The sequence below is a fragment of the Neolamprologus multifasciatus genome, chromosome 18 (genome assembly GCF_963576455.1).
Source record: "Neolamprologus multifasciatus chromosome 18, fNeoMul1.2, whole genome shotgun sequence".
NCBI lineage: Eukaryota > Metazoa > Chordata > Actinopteri > Cichliformes > Cichlidae > Neolamprologus > Neolamprologus multifasciatus.
In genome coordinates this window covers 24,389,316-24,406,561 of record NC_140456.1, presented here as the reverse complement: position 1 = coordinate 24,406,561, position 17,246 = coordinate 24,389,316, and the positions used below count along the sequence as shown (strand labels likewise).

The window sequence follows — 17,246 nt, the reverse complement described above, 5'->3', positions numbered from 1 at the left end:
GTGCGGGTAGGTTTGTGTGTGTAAGATACAGCAGAGTGGCGGGCCCATGCTGCTCTGTGCAGTAGGTGGTCCTGCCTGCTTGTATGCATGTGTGTTGTGCTGTAAAAGAGGTGGTCTTTTTCTGATCCTTGAAGGTAAATTTTTTTTCCTCAGCTTCTGTATGTACATGGTGGTGGTTAATGCCACACACTCATGTTCACAGTGCTCTCCCATAGAGTTTCAGCCAGGCTGCTGCTGGTGGTAGCTGGCATCACATCACAGGGGCTGCACTGTTTGACTCATTTTACCTACAGAAATCACTTCTGAGTCCCAATGGGAGTCCTGCCTCTTCCTTCTACCACACATGCTGATTAAAATGATCACCACAAAGTAGTAAACTTTCAATTCTGTCTTAATTTCATCTTAAATAACATTCGTGGAGGTCTCTTTAGTTCCCTTCACATGCCAGGCTTCAGATGTGGAGAGCCAAAGCTTTAAAAAGTGTCTCAGTCTAAATACTTATTACACTTGAGGGTTACTGACAGCAACTAATATTTAAATAATGGGTTGGTATTAGACCTGAAAGCAAAGATTACTTTGCGACTAATCTGCAAGTTTTTCTTTGATTATTTGATTATGCAGCGATTATTTTAACAACTCTTATCTCCACTTCCTGTGAGCAGATCTCTTCTTCCAGGCTCCAGGTACCTTTCCCCACCTTATTCCTTCCACCTGTGAATCACTGTGTTGTCTTGTCCTACAGCAAATTAAGACAACGACTCAGGAAATTAATTTTAAAATAATCAGTGTATTAAGTAATACAAATTAAAGTGCTAGTAGTATTTAAACAAACAAACAAAAAAACAACAATTAAGAATAGGAAACTAAAATGGCTTCCGTCCATAAGTTCAAATAAATTTTCACATTAAATCCAAAAGATTTAGTTTCCACTCCAAAATAACAAGTTACCAACGTTAACAGATGAATTCATCATGGATTCACAGTTGCAGTGGACAAGCTCTGCAGTGGGGCTTTCTCTTATTTTTTAAATGATGTTCCCAGCTGCTGATAACAATGCAAAAGTCGCTCTCTGTCATGACTTCAGCCATTTGAGAGGTGCATGAGCCTCATTAAAAGACGAACTCATCTTCACGCCTGTGCTTAGTACTAGTGAAACAGAACAACACAGAATTAGAAAGGACCGTTACTAATCACAAATTTGGTTGTATATCATAGTTTCTCATAGTGTAATTCCCTAAAACTGACCCATTCAGAGTTGACATCACAGCTCCAGGGTGCTGGGGTTTTAAATGCTCATGTGCTGCAGTAGTGCTGTTGTGGAAGCAAAGCTACACGTTGCACAGTCTGCATTTAACTTTACTTTCTGTGAAATGCTTTTTTAAAATCTCCATTTCTATTTTCTTCAGTCCTCCTGTTTTGCTGTTTGCGCCACGTTCTTCTTCGTTAGCATTGAGTGCAGCCTTGGCAGACAATATAGGCGCATAGTTGCCCACATAGTTTCCTGCAGTGTATTGCAGTTACAAAAACACATTTATGTGATATGATGTGCTGACAATAAAATTCTGCGTCAACAAATTTTTATAGTCAATATCTTTCATTAGGCCAACGAATTTGGATGCTATCTTTTCTATGAGACAGATATAACATTACAGAAATATTGTATAATTGTTCTTTTTGTATCCTTTTGTGTAATCTTGAAGCTTGAAAAGAAAAACAACTGGACATCTTTAAGTTTCTTGAAGACATTTCACCTTTCATCTGAGAAGCCTCTTCAGTTCTGAAGAAGCTCTAAGGAACTGTTCTTTTCTTTCCAAGCTCCTTAGATTACCATGACCTGGATGACTGAGAAGCTACACAGATATCCTTTTGTGTCATTATGCATATTTTTCTGTAAAATACTTTGATGGACAGAGGAGTTCATGGTCGACCTCAAGGTGCCCAGGATCTGTGGCTGCAAAACAAGCACAAATCATTATGCCTCCACCACCGTGCTTGACAGCTGGGAGGAGTTGTTTATCCTGATGGTTTTCACCAAACACAGCATGCATTATGGCCAAGGATCAACACTCTGTACATCGAAAGGACATCATTTAGAAGTCTTGTGGTGTGTTCAGACATAGACTTTGTATTTGAGATTCAGCTCTTGGGTTGTTTGCAGTTCTTCTGATCTTGGGGTGAATTAGCTAGGACGTCCAATCCTGGAAATATCTTTAAAACACACCTGAATGACTGCATACTTGTGAGCAGAATGATGGAAGTTTTCTTATTTAAGACACAGTGTGCACATAGAAAAGTGAGAAGTTACGATCACTTAACATAGCACAGCATCATTTATACAGAAAAGAGAAAAACTTGGTAAAATTTCAGAATAAATCTCCCTTTAAACCCTTTAAATGAATTTGTCTGAATCACGCTGGCAGCAAAATAAAATGTGGTACCTTTTTAAATCTGCTTTGGTTTTACTTGCACCTCTGATCTGTGATTAAGAGCCCTTTTATTCTCTTTTGCAGAATGTGTAATTGCTGCTGAACCTGAAATAGCAGTCTTTAACTCAAGACATGGATGATTAGCCTCTCTGCAGGAAGAGAAAGGACCAGTCCAAGTTTTGTTTTGTTTTTTTACTTCAGACCTGCCGTGTGAAGCTTGTTTGCATTTCTCATGCTATCGCAGTATTTCTTTGTAGTACTTGATCAGCAGTTGTTGGACTGTGTTTGCATATTGCACTATGCAGTCGGTTTTGCTTGATAGTGCCAAGATACCAGAATATTTTATCTGGAAGCAGGAAAATGCTAGCCCATCTGGAGCAGGTGAAGTAAAAGTACAGTCTGGAACTTTATACCTGTGGAGATTTTTAGGGTCAAGAAGTGAGGATCAAAATGCCTGAAGAGAAATCTTTGCTTCCTTCAGTATAATAATAAAATAAAAAAAATCTAAGCCTGGGCATGTCCCTTGCACAAAATTCCTCCACACATTGAAAAGAAGAAAAAAACAAAGACTTTGACTCAACATGTTTAGATAAAAGGATTTTTTTGTCCTCTTCACCTTTTGGTGGCTCGCCTTTGTGAGGAAGATGAGGATGTCTCTACCCTCTCATATTGTGACGCAAGACTCTTTGATGTCTCACAAGATATCGATAACATTTCAGCACTTTGAGTCATCTCTCAAACTCACTCTTTTGAAGTCTTTACTTGTCACTGGATGGAAATAAAACTCCAATCAGGCACTTCCCAAGAGAACTCTTCCGTCCCTTCATGTTTCCGTTTTTTTGTCTTTATTCCTCCCTCGCTCTTTGTTCCTGAAATGAAAAGCAGTGTGATTTGGCTACAGCATCAGACGCTGTCTGGACTGACGACATCCTGTAGACAGGGTCTAACAAAATAAACATTTTCTGCAATATGTTTGCATTGGACTAAAACTGGCTTTAGGACTGTCTGTGGCTGTTGCAAGTTCACGTGTGTCTCGTTTACAGCACCTTCCTGTATCATTTACAGTTACTGTGACCGAGGCCTCGTTACACAATCCTGTGCCCATTCAGAGCGGATGCCGTAATTGGAGCATTTGTGCACCAAAACATAAACACAGTAGTAATAGTAATAATAATATACTTGTTTGTATTTTTCTGTTTGCATGTTTCTAAATCAGTAAAGATTGTGCTTTAACACCAGGGTATCTCTGCAAAGCAGAAAATAGAGCCCTGTAGGTATTTAGCTAAAACTAGAGTATAAAAACCAAAAATACGCTCTAAGGCAACTTTTAAAAGGCCTGAATGAAAAAGCATTGCCTTTTTGTAACTGCATACAGGTTGATTGATTTATATATTTCACGCACACTGTTTGTTAATTTAAAATAAACGTCACGGTTTGCACAAACTTTCGACACAAACTTCTGAGAAGCTGTACTTTAGGCTTCCTGTTCTCTGCTGAGAAAGGTTTTGGTCAAAGCAAGGTGTGTCACAAGAAGGCATCTGTATGTTATGCAAAGATGTTACAGGAAATAAGTCTGTTTTTATGGGAAACACAGACACGTGGCAATAAAAGGAAGCAAGAGAGCACAAGAGCGACATCGGAGCTGGATTGTGAATTATGTCCGGGCTTGTTCGCTCTGTGTGTTAATGATTATCAGAAAAACTCTGAACACTTTGTAGCCTTTGGTGCAAACACACACATCATGCATTTTCTGATCTTCATGAACTGTCTTAGTTAGCAGAGTGTGCGCAGCTCACATACTTTTGCTGCAAGTATGCACCGGCAAAACAAAATTTGCATATTTCAAAGGAAATGTGGATGTTTGGCCTGTCTGTGTGCTATAGAGCTGTTGGTATGCAACACATTACATGCGTTACATAAGGTCAAATCATTTAATAGCTTGTGATGAACACCTGAGACACGTTCAGTGCCAAGTGACTGGAATCATCATTTCGATAGAAGTGCAGGAACTGAAAACAAAACTATGGCCTCTTACATCAGTGCATTCTTACCAAAAACATATTTGCATTCTTTGTCTGTTTCTTCCTCCTCATCCAGTCATCTTCCATTCTTTCTTGCAGTGTTGCATCGCCCAGGATGTCTTCAAAGCTTCACCCTTCCAATAACATCGCCCATGCCCGACGGACGGTGAACCAGCTGAGAATAGAGGCGAGCATTGAGAGGATAAAGGTACAGTGCCTCATTCAAGCCACCTCTCCTGTTCTATGTTATGTATCTGTTCCACCAACAACATATGGTCCAGGGGTGCTTGCTCTGGGGGGTGTAATGTTCTCTTTACATATGATTTGTCACTATATAAATAAAATAAAATTGAATTAATGGCTCAAAGTGTAGTGAACTGCTCATGTTCAATGTTACGAGATACCTTAACAAATAAAATACACATTTAAAAACATGTTTATGTTCTGCAGAATAACATATGAATGGAGTGTGGGGAAAAATTGTTGTTTGTTTTTGTTGTTGTTTTTGGTCAAATGTGAGGTGTGTACATGGGATTATCCAGCCAATCACACGACTGCTTCTCTTAAAAGTTGTTGCTTCTACACAAGCAATAGCATTGGAGATAACTCGTGAATTTGAGCCACTTTGTGGAATACAAATTACAATTTGTTTAGTAATTTGTATTCCTTTTTCAGAGTCTTTACTCCATCAAACCTGGCAGAGACAGACACGATGGTCACATATTCAGATACAGTGGTGCTTAGAGTTTTTAAGGATATCCCTATTTCACATGTTCATCTCAAATAGATGTGATGCCGTACTCTAAAACCAGTCTAAAGATCCAAAGCTTTTGAACATATAATTGTTGAGCAGTACATAAATATGTGTTGTGTTTACAAATGGATTGACTTTGTGTGCTTACGCATTGCAACAAAGACATCCATTAAAAGCTCTCGCCATTCATATGTGATGGGGTTTTTTATTTATTTATTTTTTATTGTTTCCACAGGTATCCAAGGCCTCTGCAGACCTTATGAACTACTGCACCGAACACGCCAGAAATGACCCTCTCCTTACGGGCATCCCTGCTTCAGACAACCCCTTCAAGGAAAAAAAACCCTGCACTATATTGTAGTGGATGTCACCTAGCCTTTATCTGTTTTTTTTTCTTTTGTGTGTTTGTTTGTTTTGGCTTATTAATGTTCCTGTATTTCTTTGTGTTGGGAGAAATTGGAGGAGTGGACTGGGATCGAATCATTACCATGTGTTCAGAAACCATGTGTTGTGTGCCTGTTCCAGCAGCCCTGTATTATTCACTGAAAATATTGACCCATTCTTCAGTTTGAGCTCTAACCACTAACAATACGTTGCCTCCAAGTACGTAATATCAAAGCAGATATCCTTGTCGAAATGTCCCAACAGCACTTGCAATCCTCAATGATGGATTTTGGTCTTTCCTGATATGTGCACAACGTCATCTCCGGTGGGCAGCGACTGTTACTCGTCTCCCTGGTTTGCCTTAAATGGGTTCATGCAGCCAAAGTGTCCCTCCTACCCTTTAAAGTGTGTCATCCAAGGAGAACAGTGAGAGCTTCAGAAAGAGGTGCCACCGGTATTGTACGGTTTGGATTACTAAATTCAGGGGCAGGTTCTGCTCAGATGTTACCGTGATGTATTTTGGATTGGAGCAGTAACACTTAGTGTTACATTCCAGTAATGCAAAGTATTTTACAACCCATCCCAGCTGCAGCAGCCCCCAGCTGCTTCTGCATAATCTGCATCCAGCTCAGTTCAGTCTGTTCCTCTCTGGTACTACAGCTGTAATCTGATAGTGTAAAATCTCCTTGCAGTATAATTACCTTGTATAGTGTTTCCTTTAGCTGATTTAATGAACCGTCATGTTGATATTCATTCCATATAAACACCTTTGGTCAAAGATAATCATGAATTTACATGAAGCAACACTGTGTAATGAAAACCTCGGGACCAAGAAAACCAATGACACTGCATATTAAAAATATTTTTAATGGTGTCTGAATTTGACTGTTTTAACCGTCCTTTGTAAAAACTTTCGGTACGTTATTTTTAGGATGCTCACGACAAAACGTGCTAGCGATCTTTACTCAGTGTCAGTCCCGCCTGCTCGCTCATCACAAGTGTCTTAGTCAAGTGAACGTGCACATCATTATCTTTAAGTGTTTTGGCACCAGGTGGGCGTAATGTGTGTGCGTTGATTTCTTTTTACTTTTTATTTTTTTTAAACCACTCTCTTAAAACTGCTCTAGTTTTCCACTTTTGTGTTTGTGGGGATGGAGGGTGTCGGTCTGGCATGTGCTGTATGTTGTGATTTGCTGGGAGAAAAATATCTGCTATGGTGAATTTTACAATAAGAAAGAAAAAAAAGACAGAGTAGATAGTATTAATTCAAATCTTCTTCACTCTAAAGCCTTACTTATGTTTGCCTTGCATGATGAAGAACATTCTAACTTGGGAGTACTTTCTTTAAAGATGTTTCTATCAATTTTTATCTGTGGGATGAAAGCGATTTGTAACAATATTGTGCCATCGGGTTTTGTCTACATGTCACGAGCAGAACTTGTTAAAATTGTGTTTCACTTACCAGGTGCTCCGCTTTTCAGCAGTTTTGGTATTGTTGTCTTCTCCAAAGGGTACTTTCAGGTCTTCAAATCAGCAAGATCTAGTGTTACTATCAATGGTATTGTTATTTTTTATGATTTTTGTCTAAGCTGTCAGTTCTTCTTACTTGCAATAAACGAGTCCTGTATGCCTCCTAAGGAAAAAATTCAGATGACCACTGCCATGTCCTAATTTCTGTCCATTCACAGTGACTCTGTAACAGCCTTATTGTACCATTTATAGATTAATTTAATTGTCAAAATCTGCATTTTGATAACTGTCTTTATTAATATTCCAACATTTGTATGAAGACTTAACTGAAATTAATAAAGTGAAGCATTCCTACAGTCCACTACTGTACTAATATCTCAATAAACGTGCTGTGCTGCATAGCCTTGCTACTATCCATGATGAGATTTATGCAGAATAGAAACCCGATGCTGGCCTCTCATGTCCATAGTGTTATCTGGTGCTACTTCCTCCCATTAGAAATGTGTGTATTTTTTACTTGGGAGAGAAGAGACCTCGGGCCTCTCACCAGGGCAGTTTAAAAACCGTGTGCAAAGCTAAATATAGAAAGTGCAACACTCTGATTTCCACCACTCTTGGATAGTAACTATTTTGGGGCACAGCCTGCTTAGCCTGAGAGTCTGTTTTTCTTCTCTGCTGGTGGCCTCTTGGGTCTCTCTGACCTTGTTTCATGGCAGCTGGTGGGTACAGAGCTTTTTACGTTTTCTGCTCCACACAATGGGAAGATCATACAGGAATGGCATATTGTCAGCTATTGTAACAACTGCAGAAATACAGGGCTGGATGTGACAGTTCTCACACATACAGCCACGTAGTGATGAAAAAAAACAAACAACCCAAAACAATGTCACCTATTATTTATTGTTCAAAAGCTACACAGGCGAAACTCTCCTCTTGTTTTCTCACGGTGCTCGTCCCTCAGAGATCAAATGTCACTGCAGGAAACATGAGTGTCGTTAGTATTGTACAGACTATTAAAAATAGAGACTTGTAATGGAAACTTTAGAGGGGACCTGTTCTCATTTCTAACTCCATGTTTTTATTAACCGACTCTACTAAAGTACCTTTGCAGATTTGCAGCTGAAAATAGTGCTTTTTTACAAACAAACAAAAATAAAAAAAATAGTGGGCTTTCCTCTGATTGGCTGGCCCTCATAAACAAAACAAACAGAAAGTGGCAGAGGCTTATGTACTTACAGCCAGCGTTGCGTGCTTGAGATGACCATTGGACTCTGAAGCCTGACCTTATTACAGTTAGCATCTGCCATTGTAACATTACACATAAGACAAATAAAAACAGGCCCATTTCAAGTTGACAAAGCTATGATAAGATTAAAAACTTGTTGGTGGGGTGGCATGTTAAAGCATCCATTAAAGATGTTTTACAGACATCTGTAGGCATGAATGCCCCTGAAGGCCACTGCAGTAATCCCAGTTTGTCATTGTGCAGCAATGTGAGGGTTGGGAGAGGGGGGGCAGCGGCTGGCAGGGTAGCTCACTGACCATGTGCCCCACTGTGAAAATCTGTCCTGGCAGTTACAGTGTCAGTGTGTAGGAATGTGCTGATGTGTGGGAGGAAGGGCAGGGTGAGGCTGGATGATGGAGGGTGTGGAGTGCAGTTGCACCTCAGTTCCTCTGGTAGTCCCAGCTGCATGTTTATCTCTCCATTGCCAGCTAATCTGTACTTTTCCTGTTTGAGTTACAACATGTAATGCACAACTCACCCATAAACAGCGCTGCAAATAATAGAGTACTTTCACGCTAGTGCTGCCTGTATGTCAGTCACTTTATTATTCGTGTTATCAACACTCCTCCTTTGGAACATTTCAGAAACTTCTAATTGGCTTCATTTATATAACAGCGTCAGTTTCTTTAACAATGATAAGATTAGAATATACAAACATGATTAAAGGCCCAGCATGCCCTTATAAACTAATAGGCATTCTCAGTCAGTATGATTCAGCATACTGACACCAAAGCTGTGTAAAACTCTGCAGGAACTTTCATGAGGGCCCCATGTGACAATAAAAATGATGATGCTGAAACTCCTGATGCGATCTATTAGTTTTAGTGATTTAGAGTATGCAATTTCTGGAAATATTACGGTGGGGTTGTTGCTACTATAAAAGCTGCACAGCTTTTTCGCTAAAAAAGATGGATTGAGATGCCATTTAAAGTTATATAACAAAATATAGGAAAACTGAAATAGAAAGCTTTTATTTTTGAAAATAAATCAGACTTCAAAGCATCTGTTACATTCCTAGAATTCTCTGTGGCTTTTATTTTGAAAACCACGTTTAAACTGGTAATGCCGATGTAACTGGGACTGTCATGTAAGTTTCCACCACTGCTTATAGCTGAGCTCATGAAACATAAGGGCAACTTTAAACTAGCATGAAATTTGATAGGTGCGACTGGTGAAATGTACCTTATCAATATTTACCATTTCCATAGATGTGACCTAATTTTTCCGATTCACTTGTTGCTCTGGCTGTCATGCACCCACCAGCTTAAAAGCTCCACGAGCCCACACAGTTAGTGAAACAACTCCTAAATACCTCAGGGTGTAATCGTCCATCCCGTCTATATTCTGACACTTCATCTCGAGGAGATAGTCGTCCCCCTGTGACGCAAAATCCTTAGAGCAGGACAGCACTTTACTGGCTGGAGTAAATCAAGTCTTGTGCAACATCCCTGCAATGTTTAAACAGTGCTGATAAATGTGTCACGGGTCATATTCATACAGTTGTGCAGCTGATATGTATTGTTGTGACAGGTGTGTCCATTAATAACATTCCTCTTGTTGATATTAATTTGTTTGCCATTAGGATAGCATCTCAGTATAACGCAGCCTGATCAAAAAGCCTTACATAGCCATAAAGAAGAACCAACACCTCTCTGAGTCTGGGTTAAACAGCACTGATTTTTGGCTAGATGCACCTATTAAAATGATAATTGATCTTGACGGCGCACAGTACGTTCAAATCTCAAGTCATTATATTACTGCCTCAGGATATTAGGTTACGTCAGCACAAGCCAAATATTCGATGTTCAGAGTGACTCAGCAGCTAACTGAACTTTGCTCTGTGTTTAAACAACAGTGAACTTTTCCCTGCAGTAGCACACGACCACCAGGTGCCGATCATGAAAAGGGAAAAACATCCAGCATAAACTTCAAAGGAAGTCAAAAGTGGTATTACAGGGCTTACATCAGCCCTCCGCTGCTCACATCTTAAAATAACCTTTCTCTTTCCATCACAGAGATGCCACGTTACATCAGTCAGCGTCACTTCCTGCAGTCACAAGCCGGGCGACCTTTCACACGGTGCCAGCTAAAACTGTAAAACCATAGGGCCTGTGGGAAATTTTCTAGGGCAGGGGAACATTCTGATCTAGGTAGCACTTAGGAGTGGCTTTAAGTGCACTTTGCATTTCTGAGTGCAGTGGAGGCTTCTGGGTGATGTAGTAAAAACAGCTGAAGCATTACTGAGGCAGTGGGTTTTGTTTTCAAGTCCAGTCCTCTGCTATATGCAGCACAAACTGTGAGATTTAAGAAGAGCACAAAACCCACCAAACTGGCAAAGAATTAATAAATTCACTCTGACTACAGAGAAGCAAGCCAGTCAAGTTGAGCAGCAGTAAATAATTCACACAAAGGCTGAACTGGATTGTGCAACTCAAGGACAGGCTTCTGCCCTTCTCGTGATTATGACTGTGCACTTTTAGAAGGGGATTGCCCGCCTGACTCCAGCCCTGTGACATCATCGAAACTCAACTCCAGAGAGATCACCTGCATGTGACATAGCTGGGAAGGGAAAGGGTGAGGGGGTGGCGGGAGCGCTCCAGATCATCTTGCACGAGGTTGCGTGCCAAAACCTTGTTTAGAATACGCTCCAAGTTTTTTTCCACTCCTGTTTCCAGTAAGGACTCTCTGCACATTATTGGTCCTGAGGGGAGAAGCCAGCGTATTCTGAGCAAACCCTCAAGAGACCTGCAATAGTTCTCAATATTTTATTTAATTTTTTAAATGGTGTGGTACGTGATCCCCCCCCCTCCTGAGGAAGTCAGCTAGTGAAAATGCAAACTGCCAACAACAAATCAGAGTATTGGTGAAACGGGAACCTGTTTGGATGAATGAGCAAGGTCCTGCTGACCGAGGCAGAAGCTGGAGCAGAGAGAGCTGCGAGGATTATTGTTCTCTTCAGCTCAGAGATGGCACTGAGGCCAACATGACCCCTGTGATCCACATGTGATCCACTTGCTAAAGGTCCCATTTCAGCTCGGCTTTGCTAAAATTTCCAGAAATGCAAAGGAGAGATCAACAAACGCAGTTCTTGTTCCAAAAACAAAATACTTTTATTGACACCAATACAGATAAGTGTCTCGTATTCAGATATTACAAATATTTTATATATATAAAAAAAAGAAAAAAGAAACATAAATACACTTAAATATAATTAGAAATAATTTAATAGTAACAAAGGAACTATTTCACTTGTGGCAAGAAGCCAGCTGGTATTAGAAACACTAGATACACAGAATGTCTTCACTGGATGTGTAGCCCTTCCCTTTTTTTTCTCTCTTTTTTAAATATAAATTATCACAACAGCAAAGTGAACATTAACAGTTTTTAATCAAACAAGTGAAACTGCAGTAGGTCCAGTGTTTCAACGAGTGCTTTGTTTCTGCAGAGAGAGGCCGAGGCCTTGGTCCACTCAACGGCTCCGCGTTCTGGTTTCCCCACACTTTTCTGACTTCTCCGTCACAGAGTCCTTTACCAAACAAACACATGATAGTATCCGTCTGTACTGTGTCCAGCCAGTGTCACATTTAAAGAAAGAAAAGAAGAAGAAGAAAAAAAAAAAAGCATGCCATTTCCATCTTGTGATGATACAAGAACCTCGCCGCCTCATCTCGATTGCCAAGGCTGACAGACGCAACTCCAAACAGTCCTGTGAAAATCCAACCCCCTGCTTTTTTTCCTCCTCATCCTTTAAATACATCACCTCATACAGACAGCAAGGTTTTTTTTCCCCTCTTTTCTTCCAGGAATTTTCTTCCCCCCCAAATCAGCAGTGCTTTGGAATTTGATCTTTGGATGGTAATCTGTGTCCATCAGGGTTCACACCTCTCTTTGTGTGCAGATAAAATTCGTCTCTGGACACATTTTTGTCGCTGGTTAAAGTTCATCGTTCAGGCAAGTTGATGATGGGTACCCACTGGTCCATGCAGCGGCTCTCTCTGCAGAATCTGCTCAGTTTGCTCAGAGCTGGGTCCTTCCATGATGTAGAATGTGGGCTCTAAAAATATATATAAACAAAAGTATGTAAATGCCTGTTCATTTGTTTACTTCAAAGTACAGATAGTTCCTGTATGTGCTGGTAGATTCAAGGTATTTTCCTCCACTGTGATTCCTCAGAAGTCATGAGGGAGGAGTCATATTCATGTTTACTAAATTCACAAGAACAAGTACTGACATGTTTCCCATATGAGTAAGAGTTTCAGGCATGTGCACAAAATTCTTATGGTTTTAGCTATAAAACCACATAGATAGAGGAAGAGACACTTACAGTGACAAGGACACAGTGGAGGTCCAAAGGTTCGCCCCCGCTCTGTTTTCCACCTCCCCCACCACCCAATATTTGTGCCAGGCGCCTGGTGTTGTTGACTTTCAGGATGTTGATGTCATTCTCGCAGCAAAAAGCCTGAATGAGAGTAAAGTGGATCTGCAGGGCCACGTCTTTAACGTCCTCTTCATCTGCAGCCAGGACGCACAGAACCACATTATCAGGGTCTCTGTGGGAAAGAGAGAGAGGCGCTGTTAGTCTATGAGCTCATGCATGTACATGCTGCATGGGCTGCTTTCACACAGGGGCAACTTGTTACAAACTTCAGAACAGATAAGTTGCACTTACACATTAAGCGACTTGGCAGCCTCGTAGACGCCGACTGTAATGCCTCCCTGTGGCAGCGCAGAGGTGAGGACTTCCTCCAAAGCTTTGGCCACCGTGTCCATTCTGCAACACACAGTTTGACTTTAACAAACGTTGCAACAGCAGTTTTAACACACACACACATAAACCCAAGGAAAACCCCACCGTACTCTGTCTGGGTAGCGTTAGCTAACCGGACTCTTAGCTAACCAGCCGGTATTCCCTGACTTCGAGCACAACTGACAGCCGTGCAAAGTTTGTTTAACCACTAAAAATAAAAAACAAGCTAACTCTTGTCAGTTTTGCGGTTTGAGTCCCTTTGACTAGCTTTAATTAGCTCTCCAGTGAGAAGTCTGGTGTTTTTCGGTCACCTAAAAGCACACAGCAGCAGCTACGTTAGCTAAGTGGAGACCGGGGCTCGCGACCGGAGCGGTTAACTGAAAAAACACCGGACTGTAGCACCGACAGCTCGCTGAGAAACACCGTCCACACAGCAGCTACAGGCAACCCCCCCGCCCGGATTTATCTTTATCGTGCACTTATCTAATTAATGCATGCGATCAGCTGCACATAAACCACAGCAAGCTTTAAAATACAAATAATCCAAATTATTTACCTTTCCTGAGAGTAATCCGCACTTAGTTCCTCAAATGTCATGTTGTACATAAAATCCAAATCCACCTTTAGCGCAAACAGTACAGTGCTGGTGAGGTATCCTAGTGTCTTCTCGACTTCACACACTTTTTTTATCTTTACTCCACTGTGCTGCAACTGAGAGATAAATCTGGCAACTTCACATTATAAGAGTCCGAGAGAAAGCCCGGCTCTCACCATTGGTGGTATGCTAATTCTCCTGCTGTGGGATTGGACACACAGGACAGCAGGCGTGTCTGTCTCCTGTCGGGTTACTACCGCAACGACAGCTGTCTGCTGACCTCCCAACAATTACACAAAACTACTATTCACTCATATTTCCTCACTAACCTGGCTGCAGCTATGTATGTATGTATGTACAAAGCTTTAGCCTTAATGTTGCCGGTGACCCACTACTGAAGCCAAACCGTGTCCAACACAGGTATGATTTTATGATGATACAATGACGTAAAGCAACGTTAGAGCAGCCCGACACGAAACTGCACGCTAAGTTTAAAACTTCATCACTGAAAGCGAGTGTTTAATGAAATACAGTGTGAAAAATCTGCTGCAGAACTCACCCTCACTCCCGGACAGGACACAGCGGACCTCAGGACAACTGCATGGCAACGGGACGCCGCTTAGGAAAGCTGCCCTCTGATTGGTCGACAGTAGAGCGTGCGAAAACATACCGAAACCGCGCGCGAGATCTAAAAGGACTGGCGCGAGAAAGACCAGCGAGTGGAGGCAAGCTGACTCTTGTGACCCACTTACATCACCTGAGCTACTAAAGCAACGGTTCCTTCGCAAAACAGCACTGCCCATCCCTTCCTGTTTCATTTAGATTTAAGCTTTGATTCTAAAGTAAGAATTTTCTTTTATCATGGAGAGACAAAAGTAAATAAATAAATAACTAAATAAAATAAAAATAAAATAATAGAGTACATAAGATTTGGTTGCCTACAATTTTCCCAATATTTGAGATATTACAGCAGTTTAAAAGTAAGTAGGTATATTTATTTTTCTAAAGCAAATTTTAAACTAAAGTGCTTTACAGTAAAACAAAATAGTATAAATGGGTTTATGCCACACACTTTCACAATGTTTACATGAAATAACCTGAAAGCAACCAATCCTCCAATCACAGTTCCAGACATCAGTTTCTCATATAGCTTGACAGAGAACTGATGTCACCCCAGAGTTTTGAAATAAGCTATGACCACAGGATGATCAGAAGTGACTGAGAAGCAGACCTTAATGGTCTTGAGGGAATATATGGCCACAGCATACTGCATATACAGTTGCAAGACTTTTTAAAGGCTTTACACGCAAATATGGCTCCTAACACAGATCTCTCTTTTTCGTTCCAGTCAGTAATCTGGCTGCAGCATTTTGGACTAATTGTAAATGGGAAAGAGATGATTGTCAGTGTAACCTTACTATGACCACTATTATTTAAAATGTAATTACAGAGAAACTTTGGTTGGTTAAATGTAGTTAAATGTAGTAAGCTAGTAGTAGCTAAGCTCACCTTTACATCACTTTTCCAAACCAACAACAGTAGTATTTATTTTATTAAAAATTGTATTCAGATACAAGTTTTGTTGTGAAATTTAAAGCCAAATTTAAGAAACCCTTAAACCAGATTAATATCCTGTTAAATGTTTAAAATCTGGGTTTGTATTATAGTTGAAAATAAAATAATTTAGCTTTTCCATTGGTTTTTCAATATATTTGTAATCTTCAGTGTCATTTATATTAATGATGTTGAAATTTAGGAGCAGCAACGATGCTCCACCAGAGCATCGTTGCTGCTCCAGGTGGAGGAGTTTAGGTATCTCGGGGTCTTGTTCACAAGTGAGCGGAGAGGGGAACAAGAGATTGACAGATGGATTGTGGCCACAGCTGCAGTCATGTGGATGCTGTACCAGTCCGTTGTGGTGAAGAAAAAATTTACTGGTTGATCCATGTCCCTACCGACACCTATGGTCACAAGCTTTGGGTAGTGACTAAAAGAACAAGATCGTGGATACAAGCAGCATAAAGGAGCTTTCTCCAAAGGGTGGCTGGCCTCTCCCTTAGAGAGAGGGTGAGAAGTTCAATCATTCAAGAGGGGCTCAGACTAGAACTGCTACTCATCAAAAGGAGCCAGTTGAGGTGCTTCGGGCTTCTAACTTTAGGCGTCTCCCAGGTGAGATGTTCCAGGCATGTACCACCAGGAGGAGTCCCTTCTGCCCCTGTGACCGAAAAGTGGAAGAAAATTGATGGGTGGATGACATAATTGTTTATATCACATGTACAGTTTTTGGTAACAGTGTAATAATGCAGCTTGATTGTCTATCTTGAGGTCTGTTTTATAGCAAATGTATAAAATGTTTTAAGAAGAGCAAATATAAGTTGGTGTTCTAAAGAATGTAGTTGTTTCCTTGCAGCAGGAGAGATGAGCTCTCCTTCATAGATGGTGCAGTCAGTGAGGATGGTCACCTGCAGGGTGAAGGTTATTGCATCTCCAAACCACATCCACTGCTTCTCAAATTAAGAAAGTTGGGGGCAATGTTAAAGACTTTCTGCTGCACCTACAATTGGATCACCCAAATCCATGACAGTCATTCAGGCAGTAATGCCTAAAACATCCTTAAAAATATTACAACATACCAAGCGTCTGGGTCTGAATGCAAAACAGGTACGCTGTTTGAGCCTCCTTGAGACAGCATATTGGTTGATATACTTTATTGCATCTGAAAATAAAAGTTGGGCTGATTTTTAATTGCCTCAAAAGAAATATTTTTAATTATTATTTTGTAATCATACTTACATACCTTGTTTATATTGATTAAGTGTTGCACTAGAAATTGCTCAAGCTCAAGGATGATAAAACGTAATGTGATTAAGTTAACCCATTAAGAAATGTTTATGTCAGTAGATAACATTACGTATTGCTCACTCAGAAAAATGATTTTTAATACTGTGTACTCACAATAAATAAGTTGTCCTAACTTAGTCTTAAGTACGCTTTACTTAGTTTTTTTCAGGAAATGAGTTTGCGTAATTTTTTTTTTAAATTCTGGGAACTAATTAGACTTTGCAGTGTAGGCTAAATCTTTCTGTTTAATCAGGCGTTCTGTTGTAATTTTCTTTTGTTATTTATGTTTTTTAATTTTAATTCTGTTTGAATATGGTTCTAATATTTGTGTTTTAATTGTCATTAACAGTACTTTGTGAGTTTTATGTCTGTGAAAAGCGCTGTATAAATACTTTGAATTCTAAAAGTTAGTATATTTGGAAGTCTTGTCTTTTCTGTCCCAGTAAAACCATTAGTCACTGAATAAAGCTAAATATAATATAATGACATAACATGATGTGCTGGCACAGGAGCACATTCAGTGAGAGACTGAGGTTATCCAAACGCACCACTGAATGACACAATAGATCATTCCTGTCTGTGGCTAAAGTTAAAGTAGGGTAATTTGGTGTGATTTTGTATTCTGTTGTTGGTTAGTGTAGTTTAAAATCTATTTCCTAAATAAATAAAACTATTTTATCTGAATGCATTTTTATTCCTAGTTTCATGTAAATGTTCCTGATC

The 17,246-nt window shown here is 40.2% G+C and overlaps 2 protein-coding genes across 4 annotated transcripts in view; one reads left to right on the top strand and one right to left on the bottom strand.

Moving 5' to 3' along the window:
• Positions 1–7,122, top strand: part of gng12a (guanine nucleotide binding protein (G protein), gamma 12a) — a 32,439-nt gene extending 25,317 nt beyond the window's left edge. The window contains exons 2-3 of the mRNA XM_085139868.1: positions 4,547–4,655; positions 5,437–7,122. Coding sequence (XP_084995994.1) covers positions 4,563–4,655; positions 5,437–5,562 — 219 coding nt within the window. The 5' untranslated portion in view covers positions 4,547–4,562 and the 3' untranslated portion in view covers positions 5,563–7,122. The remainder of the gene's footprint in view (positions 1–4,546; positions 4,656–5,436) is intronic.
• On the bottom strand, positions 5,579–14,314 carry gadd45aa (growth arrest and DNA-damage-inducible, alpha, a). 3 transcript variants are annotated; one of them, XM_085139867.1, is made up of 4 exons: positions 14,242–14,314; positions 13,010–13,111; positions 12,665–12,890; positions 5,579–12,394 (listed from the first exon to the last, which is right to left on the bottom strand). In XM_085139867.1, exons 2-4 carry the CDS (start codon positions 13,108–13,110, stop codon positions 12,281–12,283), a joined length of 441 nt encoding a protein of 146 aa, XP_084995993.1. In that variant the 5' UTR covers position 13,111; positions 14,242–14,314; the 3' UTR covers positions 5,579–12,280. The 3 variants fall into 3 exon arrangements, with proteins under 3 accessions (XP_084995993.1, XP_084995991.1, XP_084995992.1); XM_085139865.1 differs by lacking the exon at positions 14,242–14,314 and adding an exon at positions 13,644–13,821; XM_085139866.1 differs by lacking the exon at positions 14,242–14,314 and adding an exon at positions 13,198–13,630.
• Between the last annotated feature and the right edge of the window lie 2,932 nt (positions 14,315–17,246).